At 43.5% G+C, this 16991-nt stretch overlaps 2 protein-coding genes across 2 annotated transcripts; both read right to left on the bottom strand.

The window, feature by feature from the left end:
* On the bottom strand, positions 1536-2113 carry LOC8059497 (non-specific lipid-transfer protein 2P). The gene has a single exon (XM_002465956.2). The coding sequence runs from the start codon at positions 2028-2030 to the stop codon at positions 1752-1754; it is 279 nt and encodes a 92-aa protein (XP_002466001.1). The 5' UTR covers positions 2031-2113; the 3' UTR covers positions 1536-1751.
* LOC8078012 (heavy metal-associated isoprenylated plant protein 39) lies at positions 15221-16929 on the bottom strand. Its single transcript, XM_002465953.2, has 3 exons — positions 16695-16929; positions 16460-16538; positions 15221-15641 (listed from the first exon to the last, which is right to left on the bottom strand). Exons 1-3 carry the CDS (start codon positions 16701-16703, stop codon positions 15400-15402), a joined length of 330 nt encoding a protein of 109 aa, XP_002465998.2. The 5' UTR covers positions 16704-16929; the 3' UTR covers positions 15221-15399.

Here is a 16991-nt window from a genome sequence, read left to right as displayed (position 1 = left end):
GGAAAAAATAATAAAGAAAAAGAAAAGAAGATAAAATAAGGAAAAAAGAAAAAAAAAAGGAAACAAAAGGGAAAACAAACGCACTTACCTGGAATAAAAACCGTCGTCCGTGCTAGCGGCTGCTCGCGTCCACGCGCGGGAGGACGGCCATCGCGCGGGAACGTCGCGCGGCAATCATCGGACCGACGCTCCCGTCCGAACGTTCGGACGGGAAGAATCCAACTCTTCCCCCGGCTGAATAGCCTGATACCGCCCGTTTCCAGCCAGCTGCAAGCGCTAAGCCGACGTTTCTCTCCTCACGTTTTCTCCCACTCGATCCCGTGCGGACTCCGCGCCTTCCCTCTCTTCCTACGGCAAATCTCGTGTCAGCGTGGGGCGCGCCCGCACGGGCTGGGGTACGGTGGCTGCGTGTCCGGCAGCACTGGCGGAGCCGCGCAAAGCTGGGTTGCTCGGCGGCGGTGGGGACTCGTCCGCGCGGCTGGACCGCACGGGGCTGGGCGACTAGCTGCTCTTCGGCGGCGGGGCGAATCTTCAGCCATGGCGGATGGCATCGGACCGACCTGCGACGTCGCGGTGCCTCACTACCTCTCGAGGTCTTGCCGGCGTCACTCAGCGGTAGCCTGTCCGACCGCCGCCGCAAGCTCGCAACCTCAGCCTATCATGTCGTACGGACCTATTGCTTGAATGCAAAGCATAATATGCATCTTCCATTGCTCATCAATTTTACCTGATTATTCTTTAGTGAGATGTATTTGAATTTTTTTAATTTTAGGAATATTGCTCTGTTCTTTCCTGACTACTGCCTGTCATCAAAACCGGCCATCGATGGAGCAGCATGGCAATCTGTGAAGCCTTTATCTTGATTATCAAACAAGCGACCTTAGTAGTTTGATGGATGGCTACAAAGATACAGACAACAGCAGATGATATACATCTTCAGTCATTAAATATTAGCTCTGTAATACAACTAGCCTAACAGCCAACCTATTATATGAGCCGGCTGTAGCAGGGGCTTTATGTGACATGGCATTGCTATACAGCCTTCAGCCGGCTAAATCATTAGCCTTGCTCTTATAACTACGAACAATACAATACACCCAATACAACGCAAAGTCTAACGCCGATCGGACATAAAGGCTACTACTCGAGATTAAACTCGAAAGTCTAAACTAGGATAAATCGTCTGTCTCTTGTGTTTGTTGTTAAGTTCCAACATACATCGAAGCCCGAACAAATGTTCTGATTACTCCCGTCGTAGGCTATTAGTGGTAAAACATCGACAGAGCTGTTTGAATTTTTTTTATATTAAATGGATATTTTTTTAAGAAATATGCTCTCGCAAAAGATTTGTACGAGGTGAAGCTAAAAATATTAGCTTTTTCCAGTTTCAAATTATTCTTGTGAGGCCATGTGTTGATTTTGTTTAGCATGTTTTTAAAGGGTTTATGTGTATAAATCTGGTTTGTCAAATGATTTATCCAGCAAATAGCTTTACCTTGAATGGTAAATTAAAGTTACTGTTGAAGCTAAAGCCGTTGTGACAAACTGGACCGGTATTATATATAATATATTTATATCGATGGACACACATTACACAAACGTGCATACACAAGAGCATATATAATATAAGCAGGGATGGGAGCAGCCAGGCAGACGGCAAAGTGCATGGACGAATAACCCATCCTTTATTCCTCGCAGATACGCTCGAGAGAGCGGCGCTGGCAGCAGCCGTGATGAGGGCTGGTGGCGGCTTAGCAGCGCGGCAGGGCGACGCCGCAGGAGGCGACGGTCTTGCGCGCGTTGGGGCTGTTGACGTAGCGCGCGTAGGCGGGGTTCTTGGCGAACTGGCACAAGCACCCCTGCTGCGCCTTGAGGTTGGAGCAGCACGCCGCCGAGGGCGCCGCCCCGGACAACATCGCCGACGCGCACACCGTCAGCTGCCCCGCGTTGCACGAAGCCGCCGACGCCGTCTCCGCAGCCAGCACCAGCATCATCAGCAGCGCCATCGCCTGCTGCTGCTGCTTCGCCATGTGTTGTTGTTTATCGTCGATCGATCGAGCTGGATATATGGTGTTTATTTGTGGTGTCCGCACCGCACCGAGTGAAGAGGCCCGGCTCGCCTCGTCGCTCATTTATAGCCGGCGCGGACGGGCGGGTGGCAGGGACGCGCGCGACACATATGGTATGGTATGGTGCAGCCCTCAATAATGCATGGTGCGACAGATACCGGCGACTGTTGGCACTAGCTAGCTAGCTAGAGTGTGCAGTACAGTCCGTATGTAGTCTCCGATAACCCGAAGGTATCCGTCACCAACTTGACCGCGTAAATGCAGGGTCTGCATGCCGAATTGACGGATGTAGTAGTTCTCACACCCAGGCAACCTATCATATGCATAGAGTTTGTACTTGTATGAAAAACGCGAGATACATTTTTAAAATCTAATTAGTTTATAATTAAAATAAGTAATTAAATTTAGAATTGAAAAGTTAAACGTCTTATATTTTAAAATAGAGAGAGTACGCAACAATTCAACAAGAGAGACACCCATGGGCGATTGTTTTGTTTTTTTATCGTTAATGGCCGTCGTGATTATAGCCGGCGCCGGCGTGATGGCCATGCTTAGACTGCATTTACTGTACCCTTAAATTGCACGCGTCAATTGAGTAGGTTGGTGGTTGCTCGTTGGACGGCGATGACACACAAATTAAAGACGACGACGCCATTGATGCTAATAATTCCAAACACAGCGTCGTCGGTCCTTCTGGTTCCATACTCCCCCGGCCCACCTCGCCCTCTCTGCTGTACACGTCAGCTCCAATAGTCACCGATATTTTACAAAGCTCAGGCATCTCCAATAATAACTTTTTTTTGAACGGCAAAGATCTCCACGGTGGGTAATTTTTTTCCATTAAAAGGGAAAAAGGTACTTACACAACCTTACTAACTAATTAAGACCTTGTTTAGTTTTTTTTTTACAAAATGGACGTTGTAGCACTTATTGTCCAATCATGAATTAACTGGGCCTCAAAAGTTTTGTCTCGCAAATTACATATAAACTGTATAATTAGTTTTTATTTTCGTCTATATTTAATGCTTCATATATGCGTCTAAAGATTCGATATAACACGGAATCTGAAAAATTTTACAAAAAATTTTGGGAACTAAATAAGGTCTAAAGTATCTAGCCAAACATATAAGGATGACCAAAGGTAACCGTCTAAAGAAGACTCAAATTTTTTAAGGCCAGTCTCAGTTTGGGAGTTTCGTGACGTTGTTTCCAAGACTGCTATGTCATGTGAAATGAAATGAAATTTGGATGAAACACCCACTCTCAATGGAGAGTTTCATTTTATAGTTTCATAGACATTTAATTCCAAGACTCATAGAGAGTTGGTAATCGTGCCAAGAGAATTCTCATTTCTTTTCTCTCTTCTTAAATACACCGCCATGTCATCAAAAAGACTACTCCCTCTATACCAAAAAAGTAGACGTTCTAAGCTCCCTCACTGTTTTTATAAAACCTGACGTTCTACGGTAGAAGATGATTTGGACGCGTTTGCCCTCCCTCCCGTCAGGCTCGCAACTGTCTCACTCGCAGCGCCTCGATCCTTTCGATCCTCATTAATGGAACCTGGACGGCGCCTCCCTTGATCTGCTGTGGCAGAACCTCCTGAATTAAGTGGCCCACATGCACCTATCATTGTCTCAAAGACTTCTGATCGGTGTGCACGAGTTCCAAATGACTCAAGAAGTCTGTCGGGTGTCCTCGGGAAACCCGAATCATCCACGTTTTAACTCATACAGGATCAACATGGAGTTACCACAACATTACAACATTTGTTACAAAAATAACTTAGATCAGAGTGCGGAAGATTTATAACTTAATTTACAACATATGATGAAGTATAAACTTAACTAAATTTCCAAAAGGTGTATAGAGTAGCGGAAGCATCTTAGGTGAAGCTTCTAAGGTAGAAGAGGTGGATAAATCATGTCGCGCCCACCGACATGACCTCCATTAGCAGTCTAAGTCAGCACCTGCAACAGGGGTTATAAAACCCTGAGTACAAAAGTACTCAACAAGACTTAACCGACTAGAAAAGAGGTGAAGACTCAGGTATGCAGGCTATAGGGATTCAAGGTAAAGCTTTATCAAGATAAAGCATTTCTTTTGCATAAAAGCTTACTAAGAGTAAAACCTACTTTCAAGTTTTAACTCAAGATCATCATTTATGACTAACCAAAACTATTATCAAACTTTCATAAGCAAACCACCTCTTTCTTATACCAAAGTTTATTTATCACTACGATGATGGGGTGAGGATTGAGGCTCCATATCCGAGGAAACACGGCGATTCGAATCGATTAAACCCAGCTGGGGATTCAGTACCACACGACATATGTAGAACTTAATCTTGCATATGTCAACCTGTTTCTATAGATCCTCCCATACAAGAACGGGTCCAGCGTCACCCGAGAGTACAGTACACCACCATCCTACAGCCAATCTAGATGTTTCCCGGTCATCTCAGATCCGTAAGGTGGGTACACGCTACTCTCGCCATCTCTCCACTCCCAGTACGCGGTTAGCCGTTCTCAAGTATCGGAATAGCTATAGGTAAGGCTTACCGCCGCATGTGGGCTGTACTCAAAGTTCTCAATCACAACAGGCCAACAACGGTACGGTCCTTAATCGACACAGTTGGAGACACTACTTTAAGACTCCATTCTTAAAGCAAGTCCACCGACCGGTCTCAAGTTGAAACATTATTGACCATAAAAGTATTCCACAACAACCCTTCAAACTTTCTCATTTGAAAACCTATCTACTAAGCAGGGCTAAGCATACTAAGCATTTTCATAAACAGGTGTCAAGGTTAATATAAGAATCACCAAGGTAGGTAATGCAGCAAATAGGATTCACTCAACTCCTATTCACCTAATGCATCATATTAACTCAAGTGATATAAATGACTTTATGAAAATACAAGGATAGGGTTTAATGTCCGGGGCTTGCCTTGACCGGAAGGGAAGTCCGACAACTCAGCAAAACCAGATGGATCCACAAACTCGGAAGCAACCCACTGAGGATTAGATTCCTCCGGAGCGTAGTCTACACGTAGAGGTGCATATGCATGATCAATGAGATGTTCATGACATGATAAAGACAGGTTACAAGTTCTTGGATGATAACAACAAACATAACTGCCTCGAGTACAACTTACCTTCACGGTATAGAAACAAACTAACTTAGTTATCAAAACATAGATTACTACTAAACAAATTTTATCATCTTCATTAAGCAAGGTTGTGTAGATCTCATGCCAAGTAACCACTAGTTATCAATCAATCCCAAAGACCAATCAAAACCTAAAATGATTAGGTTTTCTATTTATCTTAATCAATTCTTAATTAAATATTAATGGCAGTAATTAAGTATTAACATCAAACAATAATTAAGTGCCAAAGGTCATTAATGTTAATGACCTTAGGTCATCACACAATCCCAAAAGCACTCAAATTCTAATTTGGAAATTAAGCAACTCATTATTTAAGTAAAGGCTAGCTAAAAACAAATAACTCTATTTGCACACATAACCAGGACAGCAGCATATACACAACTTCATTCAACCATAATTAGAGATCCAAACATCCAATAAAGGTGATATTAGACTTTCTGGAAAGCTTAGATAATTTTCTACAACTTTGTTATTATCTTCGAGAACTGATTTGAAAGATAAAATGGCCAAACAGTATGAATAAACAATTCTGTCCAGACCTTGGACAGAATCAGACATTAAGCTTCATACATCTATAACCAGAGTTCTAGATCACCAAAATTCATGATCCATAACATTTTGGAAAGCTTATGAACATTACTACAATTCATCTTTTATCATGAAAGCATGATTCATAAGTTTAGTAGGTTGAAATTGCACAACTACAGAAACTGATCCAGAATTTGACAGAGAGGAACCATTTCTGAAACTTAACTTTAAACAGGCATAACTCAGAAACTATAGGGCCAAATGCCACTAAAATTTAACACCAGGTAGATACATGAATTATATACAACTTTGTTATAGACAAGTTTCACATCCATCATTATCTACCTAGAGCAATTCATAAGGTTCCAGAAACTGTCCAGAAATCACTAATAATTTAATTATAGACAAATAACATTTCATTTATGTTTCAAACTTGGACCTGGGCAAAACCCAGCTCACCAATAGTTGAAATACATCAAAGAGATACTAGAAAACATCATGGTCATCCCTAAATAAATTCCTTTCATGTTTTTATTAATTTATTTAGGTAAATAGACAAAGCAATAACCATATATCAAAAGTACACAGTAAATTCTGAGAAAACTACAGCAGCTCATATATGCTCTCCAAAGTCTACTGTATAAGTTTCATGCCATTTGGATAAGTATAGCAATTTCTATGAAAAAGATAAATTTCCATCACAAGGAAGCATGTAACGGCAAGATAAATAAGAAACTCAACAATTTATACAAACACATAGCTAAATTATGTATCTATATGTTATAACAACCTCATATAAAGGCAGAGGAACTGTATTTTACATTTATTCATTTTTAGTTTAATTGTAAACTATTTAATAAGCACTACACAAGATAAATTAATAACTTAATCATATGTCATCCAATGAATCTAAAAACTTAACCACAGCACATAAACATAATCATTAGTCTACCATAAAAGTTTCATCTTAAAAGAAGCTATACAGCAATAGATATGAATTTCTTCCTTTTAAGCATAATTAAAAGACATAATTCATAACTAATTATTTTACTATAAAACATAGTCAGTTCCATATTTTTAATAAAAACTAGACATTTCAAGGAGCACAACAAAATTTGGTTCACCAAAATTGGAGCTACGAAACTCTAGATATGAATTTTCAAAGATTCAACAAAACATCTACAAACAAGTTCTTATAGCACTATTCACCTGAGTCACGGTCTATGCAATTAGACCCCTGGAGAACTTCAAATTGTCGCGCGAAGTCCGTGGTCGCGAACTGGAAACAGAGCAGCTCGTCGGAGATCGCAGTTTCGGCGTTGGAGTGCTCGTCGGCGGCAGTGGAGCAGCGGGGGAGTTCACCTGGACTCACGCACACCCTCTGGTTCCCTCTACTTGGCCAGAGGTGGTCTGTGGAGGCATGGCCACGTGAACAGCGACACCGGCGGAACTCTGGACGGGGCTTAGGGGAAAACGTGGCGCTCCGGCTGCCGGGAAGGCGAGGAGAAGAGTTGGGGAGCATCGGGGACTCAGCACGACTTCGTCAAGCTGCTCAGAAGTGGTGGAGAAGCACAGAGGAGGGCTGACCACGGTGGCGGGTGGCAGCGGCGTTTCTGCCGGCTCCGGAGAGAAAGAAAGCCGGTCAGGGAATTGGAGATGGTGGAGGATGCCTTCAACTCGTCCATATCACGGTGACTTCAACCAAGCAGGCAGCTGCGTGTCAGCCATGCTCGAGGTGACGTGGGGAAGCAACGCCACCGAGCAGGGTCGCCGTGCCCTGCTCCCATTGGTGATGTACTGTAGCATTCTTATCCTCCCCTTTTCTATTTCCAAAATTACTTTTTATTTTGTATAAAAACTCAGAAATCTACCAAAGCAAGAAATGTGCAGCACAAAATTGCCTACAACATTCATTTAAGACTCAAATTCAGATTTCGAAAGGAAGGTGATGAATTTAATCAAAACAGTTTGAATTTCAAATCTCAAATTGGGGAAATTCCAATTTTGAAATGGGGCAGATTAGAAATTCTAAAATTACTTTTGATTTTTCTCAACAACTTGAAAAACTCCCAACACGAAAGTTGTTCAACTTTTTGAGCTCTACAACTTTAATGTTGGTCACTTTTCAAAATTCCAAATAGATTTTGAATTGGAGGTTCAATTTGGAAAAGGGGACACTTTCTGGAAATCTGTATTTTCAAAATTACTTTAAATTTTGTATTGAAACTTAAAAAACTCAAAACACCAAAGTTGTACATCTTGACAAGATCTACAACTTTGCTTTTGAACTTAACTTCAAATTTTGCTTGGTTTTTAAATTGTGAAAAAGGGGGCAAAACTGGGGTTCAAAAATCAGGGTTCCCCCCCATTTTCTCGGAAATCTTTCACCCTAGGGATTATACAACCAACACAAGCATCACTTCACAACATAAGCACACTTTACTTCCCTAAGCACAAGCAATCAAAATAAACTTGTTTTAATTTGATGCATAATAATGTGCTTAACAAATATGCTTTGTAATGCTTATGATGACATGATCCAGTTTTAGTATCCGTAACATCCGGGATGTTACATCTGCCGCACCAGCTGCCTTTGCCGCCGCACCAGGCCCAATCGCCATGCAGCATTAACCGCACCTGCACAGCACCAGGTCCCATGCAACGCCTCCCTTGGTCTTGCACACCAGGCCAAAAATAAAAAATGAGGCTACCGGGGTTCGAACCGGAGACGCAGCTCCGAGAGCTTCGCACACTAACCAGTTAAGCCGATTAACTTTCTCGTACAGAGGGCAACAACAACCTTATTTATTAAGGGCAAAGAAGGAAAATTAACCCCTAATTAATTACTCCTTGGTTACCACAATCATGTCCTAAACGTCAGGTTTTTTGGGTATGGAGGGAGTATGTGACAACCTATTTAATGCAAATGAAACTCATATGAAACTTCCATTGAGACTGGCCTAAAGTGAAACCTTGTTTAGATCTAAAAACTTTTTGCATTTTAAATACAATCCAGTACATTGATACAGTACAAGATTCATATCTGAACTTGTATATAACTTAAACAATTGTTAGCCAAAATTATATATTTAAAATATGATTATTATTTTAGGACCGGAGTAGTTTGGCCCTAGTGCGTGTCCTCCATCTCCATCGCAGTCCATGTGGGCGGCGTAGCAGTTTCTTTGTGGGCTCAAACCTCGAAAGTAGCTAGCTAACTAACACACAGCGGCCTGGATAGAGCTGAGAGACACAACCACGCGCCCGTGGCGGGAATGTCCTACAGGATATTTTTTTTTTCCTTGGGCCTATTGTTTCTAGAGCCCATCCAAATCCAATGTTGACTTGACCCCATGAATTGTGAGAGCCACCTGAGCCCCGCTCTCAGATTGCACTTGCAGGTGTACAGGATCAAGCGTGGTGGATTGTACAGGATCATGATGAGCATGTGAGATACTGTAGAAGACATCGATGGTTGGATTGGACGATAGAGCTGAGACCGGGAAACGTCAGTGGCCATAAATCTAGTTCCAAGAGAACCAAATGACATAGACAGGCTTATATTAGTAGGATTCACGTTAGCGTGAAGCACTGGTGAAACGCCTCTTTTTTATACTACAAGCGGTTGTAGTTATCACACGCCTATGGTGTAAAAAGAGCGTTGTCAGAACTACGAACCGTCTGTGACGCCACTAAAAATCATATTTCTACAGGCGGTTTTCTTAACTAAACCGCCTGTAGAAATCATGTATTTCTACATTTGAAATTAAATTTTTTGAGTTTTTCATCACGTGCAAAATATATAACACTGAAGATCGCAAATGAGCCAAGTCTAACAAAGTAACAACGTCTCGATCTCTTTGGTAATTGGTACTTCAGAGTTAAGATAAAAGCAGAGCACAACACACAGTGCAGGGTGATTCGTTCGGCAATGGAGACACCTAGCTATAGCACTCCTCCCAGTCTGTCAACCGCTGAAAACGTCTTCAGCTGAAAACGGCCTCGCTCACTCATTTCTTGTGGTTTTGGTCGATCAGCTAGCTGGTGATGTCGTTTATGCAACACTTTTTTGAATTTTTCTTTGTTTCTTTCTGTTTTGATTATCTTCTAACCTCATGTATCATCAGTCATGACTGAAGAGTGATGGCCCATGCATCTCAGGTTCTAACAATTGATTCTTTCGGTCCCATGTTTGATCAGGCATCGCAATCCAATTCCATCTCTACATAACGATCTGACCTGACCGTGCTAGCTTTCATACGATCACAAGATCGAATACTTCAGCTGATTCTGAAATAACGACAGCTACATATACAGTAGCAGCTCTAGCAAGCTCACGAGGCCAACAATGAAACCAAGGAGAGAAATAAAAGGTAAAAGCAAGCAACCTGGACTTGTACGTATCTAGTTTCAGGCTTTCAGCTGCAGAGATCATGCATATCTTACCCCTCTCTCTCTCTCTCTCCATCCAAATTCATTAAGCCCAAAACAAAGAAACAAAGAAGGAACGCGCATACTTATCAATTATTATCTGGATCGCTTGCTATGTGTGCTTACCGTAAATGTCAGCGATTCACAGGGTCTCATGCCATTCCAGGCTACCATTCAGTAACAAACACAAGCAACAGAACCAGCAGATTCACAGGGCCATGCCATCGGTAACGACGAACAGTAGCACAGCCGAACGGGCGCAACAACGTCCCACCAAAGACCAAACCAGAACGCGAAGGACCAACGACGGTGAATACTCTAGATGAGGAAGCAGCCTTTTTCTCTTCCGCTAACAAGACTGACAGTACTGACTGACGCAATGTACTTGTAAGTTGTAACCAATGGTTGTTGCTGACACAATGTTGCAATAGACTTGCTAGTAGAATTCAACCACTTAAACATGCATGGGGAAAAAAGACAAACAAATATGCAAGGTACACTCAATAGAGGTCAGGGGATAAGTTACCCACATTCTAGATGAAAACCCACACCCATCTGGTGCCTGCTCATATATATAGATAAGTTTATTACCCTAGTACTACCACACTTTTGAACTATTAATTAATTAAACAAATAGTGCCCTTATTCACTGAAGGGCACCTAATTAAGAAAACAAACAGTGCCCCTATTCACTGAAGGGCACCACACTTCAACTACTAATTAGGAGCAACAAACAGAGCCCTTAGAGCATCTCCAACAATTGACAAAAAGCACTTGGCATCCTTGAAAAATTGACCAAAGTGGCAAAAATGCATCTCCAACAGTTTGGCAAACACATTTGGCAAATTGACACGCTTGGCAAAATCATGAGCCGCGCTCGCAGCTATCCGCCGCGCGGACTCGCTTGGCAACGCGCGATCTCTCTTCTTCTTTCCCTTTCCCGCGCGACAAGTGAAACTGTCCGTCGTCTGAAGGTCGCCGCGCCCTTCCTCCCAGATCGCCGTCGTCTGAAGGTCCATCGCGACCAGGTGCTCATCTCGATCTGAAGTTGTGCCCCGCCGCCGCCGCCGCCGTGTGATCAGGTATGCATCGGTCTGTCGGGCCTCGTCCATCGTCCATTGTTTGGATCCCGCCAGGGCCTCGTCCATTGTCTAAGGTTCGCTATATCCATCTGATTGTTTCATTCTACATCACTCAGACACATCGATCCTACTAGTATATATACATGACAGATCAGTTCAGTTCACACGTACTGCATACGTACATAATCAGTTCGATGAGCCTTCAAGAGTGGTTTGTCTTTGTGCCTCCTTTTCTTGGAACATTGGTCACCTAATAAGCAGATAAACTGCATGTACGTGTTTCCTGTAGGGCGATACAGCATGTTCTCTGAATCAGCGTGCTGGCAAATCTACGTGTTGCCCATGAGCGAATTTTAAGTAACTTTAATCTAGATTAGTATGACTTGACGCACTGTTCAGCACTTTCAGCCTATTGAATTGACTCTAAATCTATTATGAGAATAAGCACTTCAGACGATTCATCTGCATCTGATTGCCCCCAACCATTCACGGTCTCCTGTAATGAAGGGCAAACTTTAATATGACAAAAGAAGAAGCAGGTAAAGAACTTCTGAAAATGACACGAACAGTCTGAATGGCACCTCTGAAAATTCAGAACAGAAGCTGGGAAAGAATATTGTATATATTTCACGATGTACTGCATATATTAATGCATATATTTGCTGATTCATCGGATGGTATTGTTCAGTAAAGTTTGTGTATATATATTTTACGGTGTTCTCTCTTGAATGGTCTTGTATATCTTATTTCAGACTCATTTAGATGGATCCACAAGGAGAAGATTTCTTGTCGGGGATTCTTCTGGATGGAGAAGGTGACCATGTTTCAGGTTTGGACGACCTTGTCATTCCACTGACTCCACAGGATACTCAGGCTAGCCCCGAGGTGGAAGTTGTTGCTTCTCGTGGTAACAAGGGATCGAAGAGGGCCAAAAATTTTAGTGTGGAGGAAGACGAAATTGTTTGTGAAGGATGGTTGGTCGCTAGCAAAGATCCAATTCACGGAGCCAACCAAAACCGTACTAACTTTTGGGGTAAGGTTCATGCTTACTTTTGGGAGCACAATAAGGGTACAACTCCAAGGACAGAGAGTTCACTTCTGCATAGATGGCTCTCAATTCAGACCGCAGTGAACAAGTTCACTTCGTGTTTGGAAGCGATTGAACGTAGGAATAAAGTGGTACAACTATACAAGACAGGGTACTATATCTTCAAATTTTAATTTCATCTTGTTCTGTTTACGACAGCTACATATATTGACATACTACTTGTGCAGATCGCAGCTGCCCTCAAGATGTTCTCGGGAGTAGAAAAAATGGATGGGAAGAAGTGCAGCGTTGTGTCATATTACAACATACTGAAGGAGGAGGACAAGTGGAAAATCAAAAGGAAGGAACTTCTGCAGCTAGAGAAACAAGCAGCATCAGGAAACAAAACCAAAAAAAAGTCCACCAAGGTGGCTCGGCCAAGGGAAGAGGAAGGAACCAACAACGGGCAAGCTGGCGATGATGATGCTGCACAACCAAGTACAAGGATTAGATCAGATGGGGTCAAGAAGGCTAAAGAAAAGCTAAGGCGAGGTGGTGGCGAAGCTTGCTTGGAGGCCATTGATAAGATGTGGGCAAAGAAGGAGGCTGCGGACATTGAAAAAGAGAAGGCTAAGAATGAGAGGTTTATGTTGTCTTTTGAGCTAGACAAGGAAGCACTAGAGCTAGAGAAACAAAGAGCTAGAGAAGCACTAGAGATAGAGAAGACAAGAGCTGCTTCAGAGAAGACAAGAGCCGAAGCCGACTTGATTAAGCAAGAGAAAGAAATAATGTTTGCGGACACTACCTCCCTTTCCACGATTCAGCGTGAATGGGTGGAGATGATGCAGAAGGAGATTATGGCTAAACGTCGTCCAATTTAAATTTAGTTAAATTATTTAATATCTACAACATTTAGTTCAAAATTTTCATTCACCAGAACCTTTGTTTCGTGTAGTCTTAAATTTATTTCAGTACAACCTTTTGTTTGTATGCAGAACCTTTGTTTAATTATTATATCTGAATATTTAAATCAGCAGTTTGATTTTATATACGTGCATAAATTATACGTGCAATGCATGGTCTTGTAGCATCACGTGTACTGCTGTCATTCGCCTGCACATCACCTGAATGCAATGCCGATTCTCGGCTGCCCCCCTTGAATGCACCTTCGTTGATGCATGCAATCATCAAATTATAGTAGAATTAATTAATCATCCGGCAGAGCAAAGCAAACATGAAGTCACCGTGTGCAGATGGCCGAGATGTCCGTCGGTTGGAAACAGGTACTTGTGGGCCTGTTTTTTTACGTTTGTTAAGTCATTTTGGCAAACTATTGGAGATCATCAAATATTTGACTTGCCATTCTTTTTATCAACTTGTCAAAAGTCAAGATTTGCCAAACAGTTTTTGCCAAATTGTTGGAGATGCTCTTATTCACTTAACTCACTGGCCTGTTGGCTTAATTCTTAGATGATGCTATTAGTAGTGTGTTGCTAAGATCGCTGTCGGCGCTTGTTGCTAATGTATTATGCTGAATACTACATGTGCGCTTCAACCCGTGAAAGGTCCAGAAAGTCAAGGTTGCACAAGCCAACAGGATAAGAGCTGGCCACCAGATGTGTTTTTCCCTGTAGATTGCCAGCGCCCCGAACAGGGCCACCACAAAAAACAGCACGGGGTACACATCCTACAAAAGGCAGAGAGAAGCAAAAGATTATTGCCTTATTGGGCAGGCAGGATAAATAATAATGTGCTAGTAGTTCCTAATCAGAAAAGATAAATTATACTACATAGAAATTATCAACCATGAAACCGTGACATGCAGAAGCCAAAAGGTCACAACATACTATGGTGGGTTCAAACAAGATGAAGCTCATAGTCATTGGATGCTTAGCTACCAGCCCCACCCCTCCACCTCCACCCAAAAGAAAACTACTAGTACATGAAGGAAGTAATTTGGGCAACACATACTAATAGCATGCTGGTGTATATAACTAGCAGAAATAAGAAATTGAAATTTCAAACTACCTTTTAAAAAAAAGTTGAAATCAAACAGTTGCTTTTAGCTAATGTTGGGGGGTCGTCTAAGATCCGTTCAGTTAGGATCTGTCAACTAACTGGTGGATCTAAATTGAGGAGAAAGGAAACACAAACACATAGATCATCCTAGTCCTAGGGCAGAGAAAAGCAAAAAAAGCCTCACCATAAAGCGCTTCACACACATGACCTCAATGGGATCTTTAAATTGATGAACAACCTCCTCCTCCTCCTCCTCCTTCAGCCCGGTGATGCCTTTCTCCTCCTCCTTCAGCCCGGTGATGATGCCTTTCTCGAGATCTACGGAAGGATCCGACATCTTTGTTCCTGCTTCTCGGCCCCTGGCTCGGCGGAGGTTGACGAGAAGGGTCGGCGGGCCGGATCGGATTGGCGGCGGTCTCCTTCAGTCAGAGTCGGCGGGGTTCACGGCAAGTTCTGGGTTTTTATTATGATGAGGGAGGGTTGGTTTAGTACCGGCCGGCGTCGGCTTCTCTAGTTGGTTTCAGTCACGGGCCTGCCTCTCATCTCATCTAGGAGTACCCAGCGGGACTAGTGGACCGACGACTACGTACAATTCTACTCTAGATAGATAGAAGTAGGACTAGGCATTGCAGATTGCACTTGCAGGGTGTACGTAGTAGAATGAACGAATAAGGATCATGAGCACGTGATGGTTGGATTGGATTGGGTGCTAGCTGAAGCTGAGACCGGGAAGGCGGGAACGTACGGGAAGCGTCATAGTTCCAAGAGTAGAATGCAGGACTGCACTACGCTTAGGCTTAGTAGGTTTCACGGCAGCGTTTGTCCTTGGTTCCTGGTGCGTGATTCATCACGTAGTACTACGTACACTAAAGAAAACACACCGAGAATGCAATGGAGACAAAGTCTAACAACGCTTCGATCTCTTTCGTCGTTCAATTGGTAAAATGCATGCACAGCCTGGCATACAAGGTGATCAATTCGGCAATGAGGACAGCAGTCCCAGTGCCAAGCTGAATGAAAACGTCTTATTGTTCAGCAGGGTTTCTTCCTCACGTACGGCCTCGCTCACCCTCACTTCTTGTCGTCCTTCTTCCCCGCCGCCGCCGCCGCCGCATCCGATTTCTTGCCGTCGTCCTTCTTCCCAGCCGCCGCCTCCGGTTTCTTCTCGGGCTTCTTCTCCTCCTTGGCGGGGCCCACCGAGATGATGTCGATCTTGCCGAGCTTCTTCAGCTTCTTGGCGATGGCCACCGTGTCCATGTCGCCGATCACCGTCATCTTGTTCTCCTGCACATCCGCCGCGATCGAGTCGATACCTGATGAACCAACCAACCAGCCAACCAGACGAACGACACACTCCGTCAATTATAAATACAATTCTGTCAGCTAAGCAAGCAGGCAGAGCTGGTTTCTAGTTTCTACTGACAGGCATGCACTGATGGATCGTGTAATTCACTCACGATCGATGACTGGATTCTCCTCCGTTTCTATCGATCAGCTAGTCATGTCGTTTACCCAACATTTTTTTATAGTACTCATCATCTTTTAATTTATTTCTTTCTGACCTCATGTCATGAGACTGATGAGTGATGGCCCATCTCAGGTTCTGACAGATGCACCCGTCTACTATTGATTCTCTCGATCGGCCCCGTGTTTGATCAGGCATCGCAATCCAAATCCAACTCCACTTCGGCCACCTAACCATCTGACCTGACCGTGCTAGCTTTGATATGATCACAAGAATAGTTCAGTTACCAATTAACTAATTGTTCTTAATTAGCCATGTTCCTGATTCTGAATAACAGTAACAGCTGCATATATATACAGTAGCAGCTGTAGCAAGCTCACAATGCCAACAAGGAAACCAGGTGAAAGCAAGCAACGACCTCTCGAGTACGTGTACGTATCTAGTTTCAGGCTTTCAGATGCAGAGATCATATATGCATGTTTTAGGTCGAGCTCTCTCGCTCGCTCGCTCTCTCTCTCTCTCTCTCTCTCTCTCTCTCTCTCTCTCTCTCGTCTTTCCCCTCCATCCAAATTCATTAAACTGACCGCAAAATTAACAAACAAGCAAGGAAGAAAGGAACAACAGCGGCGTGTTTATCAGTTTATCTGGATCGCTTGCTAAGCTTACCGTAGATGTCGGCGACGGCCTCCATGGCTTTCTGCTTGGTCCTGTCGTCGGTCATGGTAGGCACCCGGAGCACCACCTTCTGCAGGGCACCACCGGCACCGCGGCGAACGACATGTATAGTTAAGACAGACGATTGATCTCTTACTCTTCAGCCATGAAAAAGAGGAGGAACGAACTGAGGAAGCCAGGACCCAGGAATTCAGAAGATGCATGCATGGTGTCAGGAACCGCGAACCTGGGCCATCGTGTGGATTGCAGTAGTCAGTAGAGGAGGGACAGTAGGCTGTCTTCAGAGATCAGAAGTTGATCGATGCTGGATGGATACGGATGGCAGTAGTCAGTAGAGGTGGGAGATCGATGCTGCCTGGAGAGTTGAGACCCCGGACCAGGATAGCTGCTAGCTGAGAACGAACGAAGCTGAGAACTGGCAATTAATGGCAGGAAGAATAATGTGAAAAGGGGGAAGAGGGAAGAGTTATAGACTGAGGCGCTGAGGTGAGGTGAAGTCACTAGGACAGACCAAAACCGTCTA

The sequence above is a fragment of the Sorghum bicolor genome, chromosome 1 (genome assembly GCF_000003195.3).
Source record: "Sorghum bicolor cultivar BTx623 chromosome 1, Sorghum_bicolor_NCBIv3, whole genome shotgun sequence".
Classification (NCBI taxonomy): domain Eukaryota; kingdom Viridiplantae; phylum Streptophyta; class Magnoliopsida; order Poales; family Poaceae; genus Sorghum; species Sorghum bicolor.
Note: the sequence above shows the minus strand (reverse complement) of the source record. Positions and strands in the feature narration are given on the sequence as shown.

Bases quoted from the DNA above. Each gene is read 5' to 3' on its own strand.
- LOC8059497 (XM_002465956.2), bottom strand. From the start codon at position 2,030: ATGGCGAAGCAGCAGCAGCAGGCGATGGCGCTGCTGATGATGCTGGTG.
- LOC8078012 (XM_002465953.2), bottom strand. The intron at 15,642-16,459 runs GTAAGCTTAGCA...TTGGTTCATCAG, and splicing joins GGCCGTCGCCGACATCTACG to GTATCGACTCGATCGCGGCG.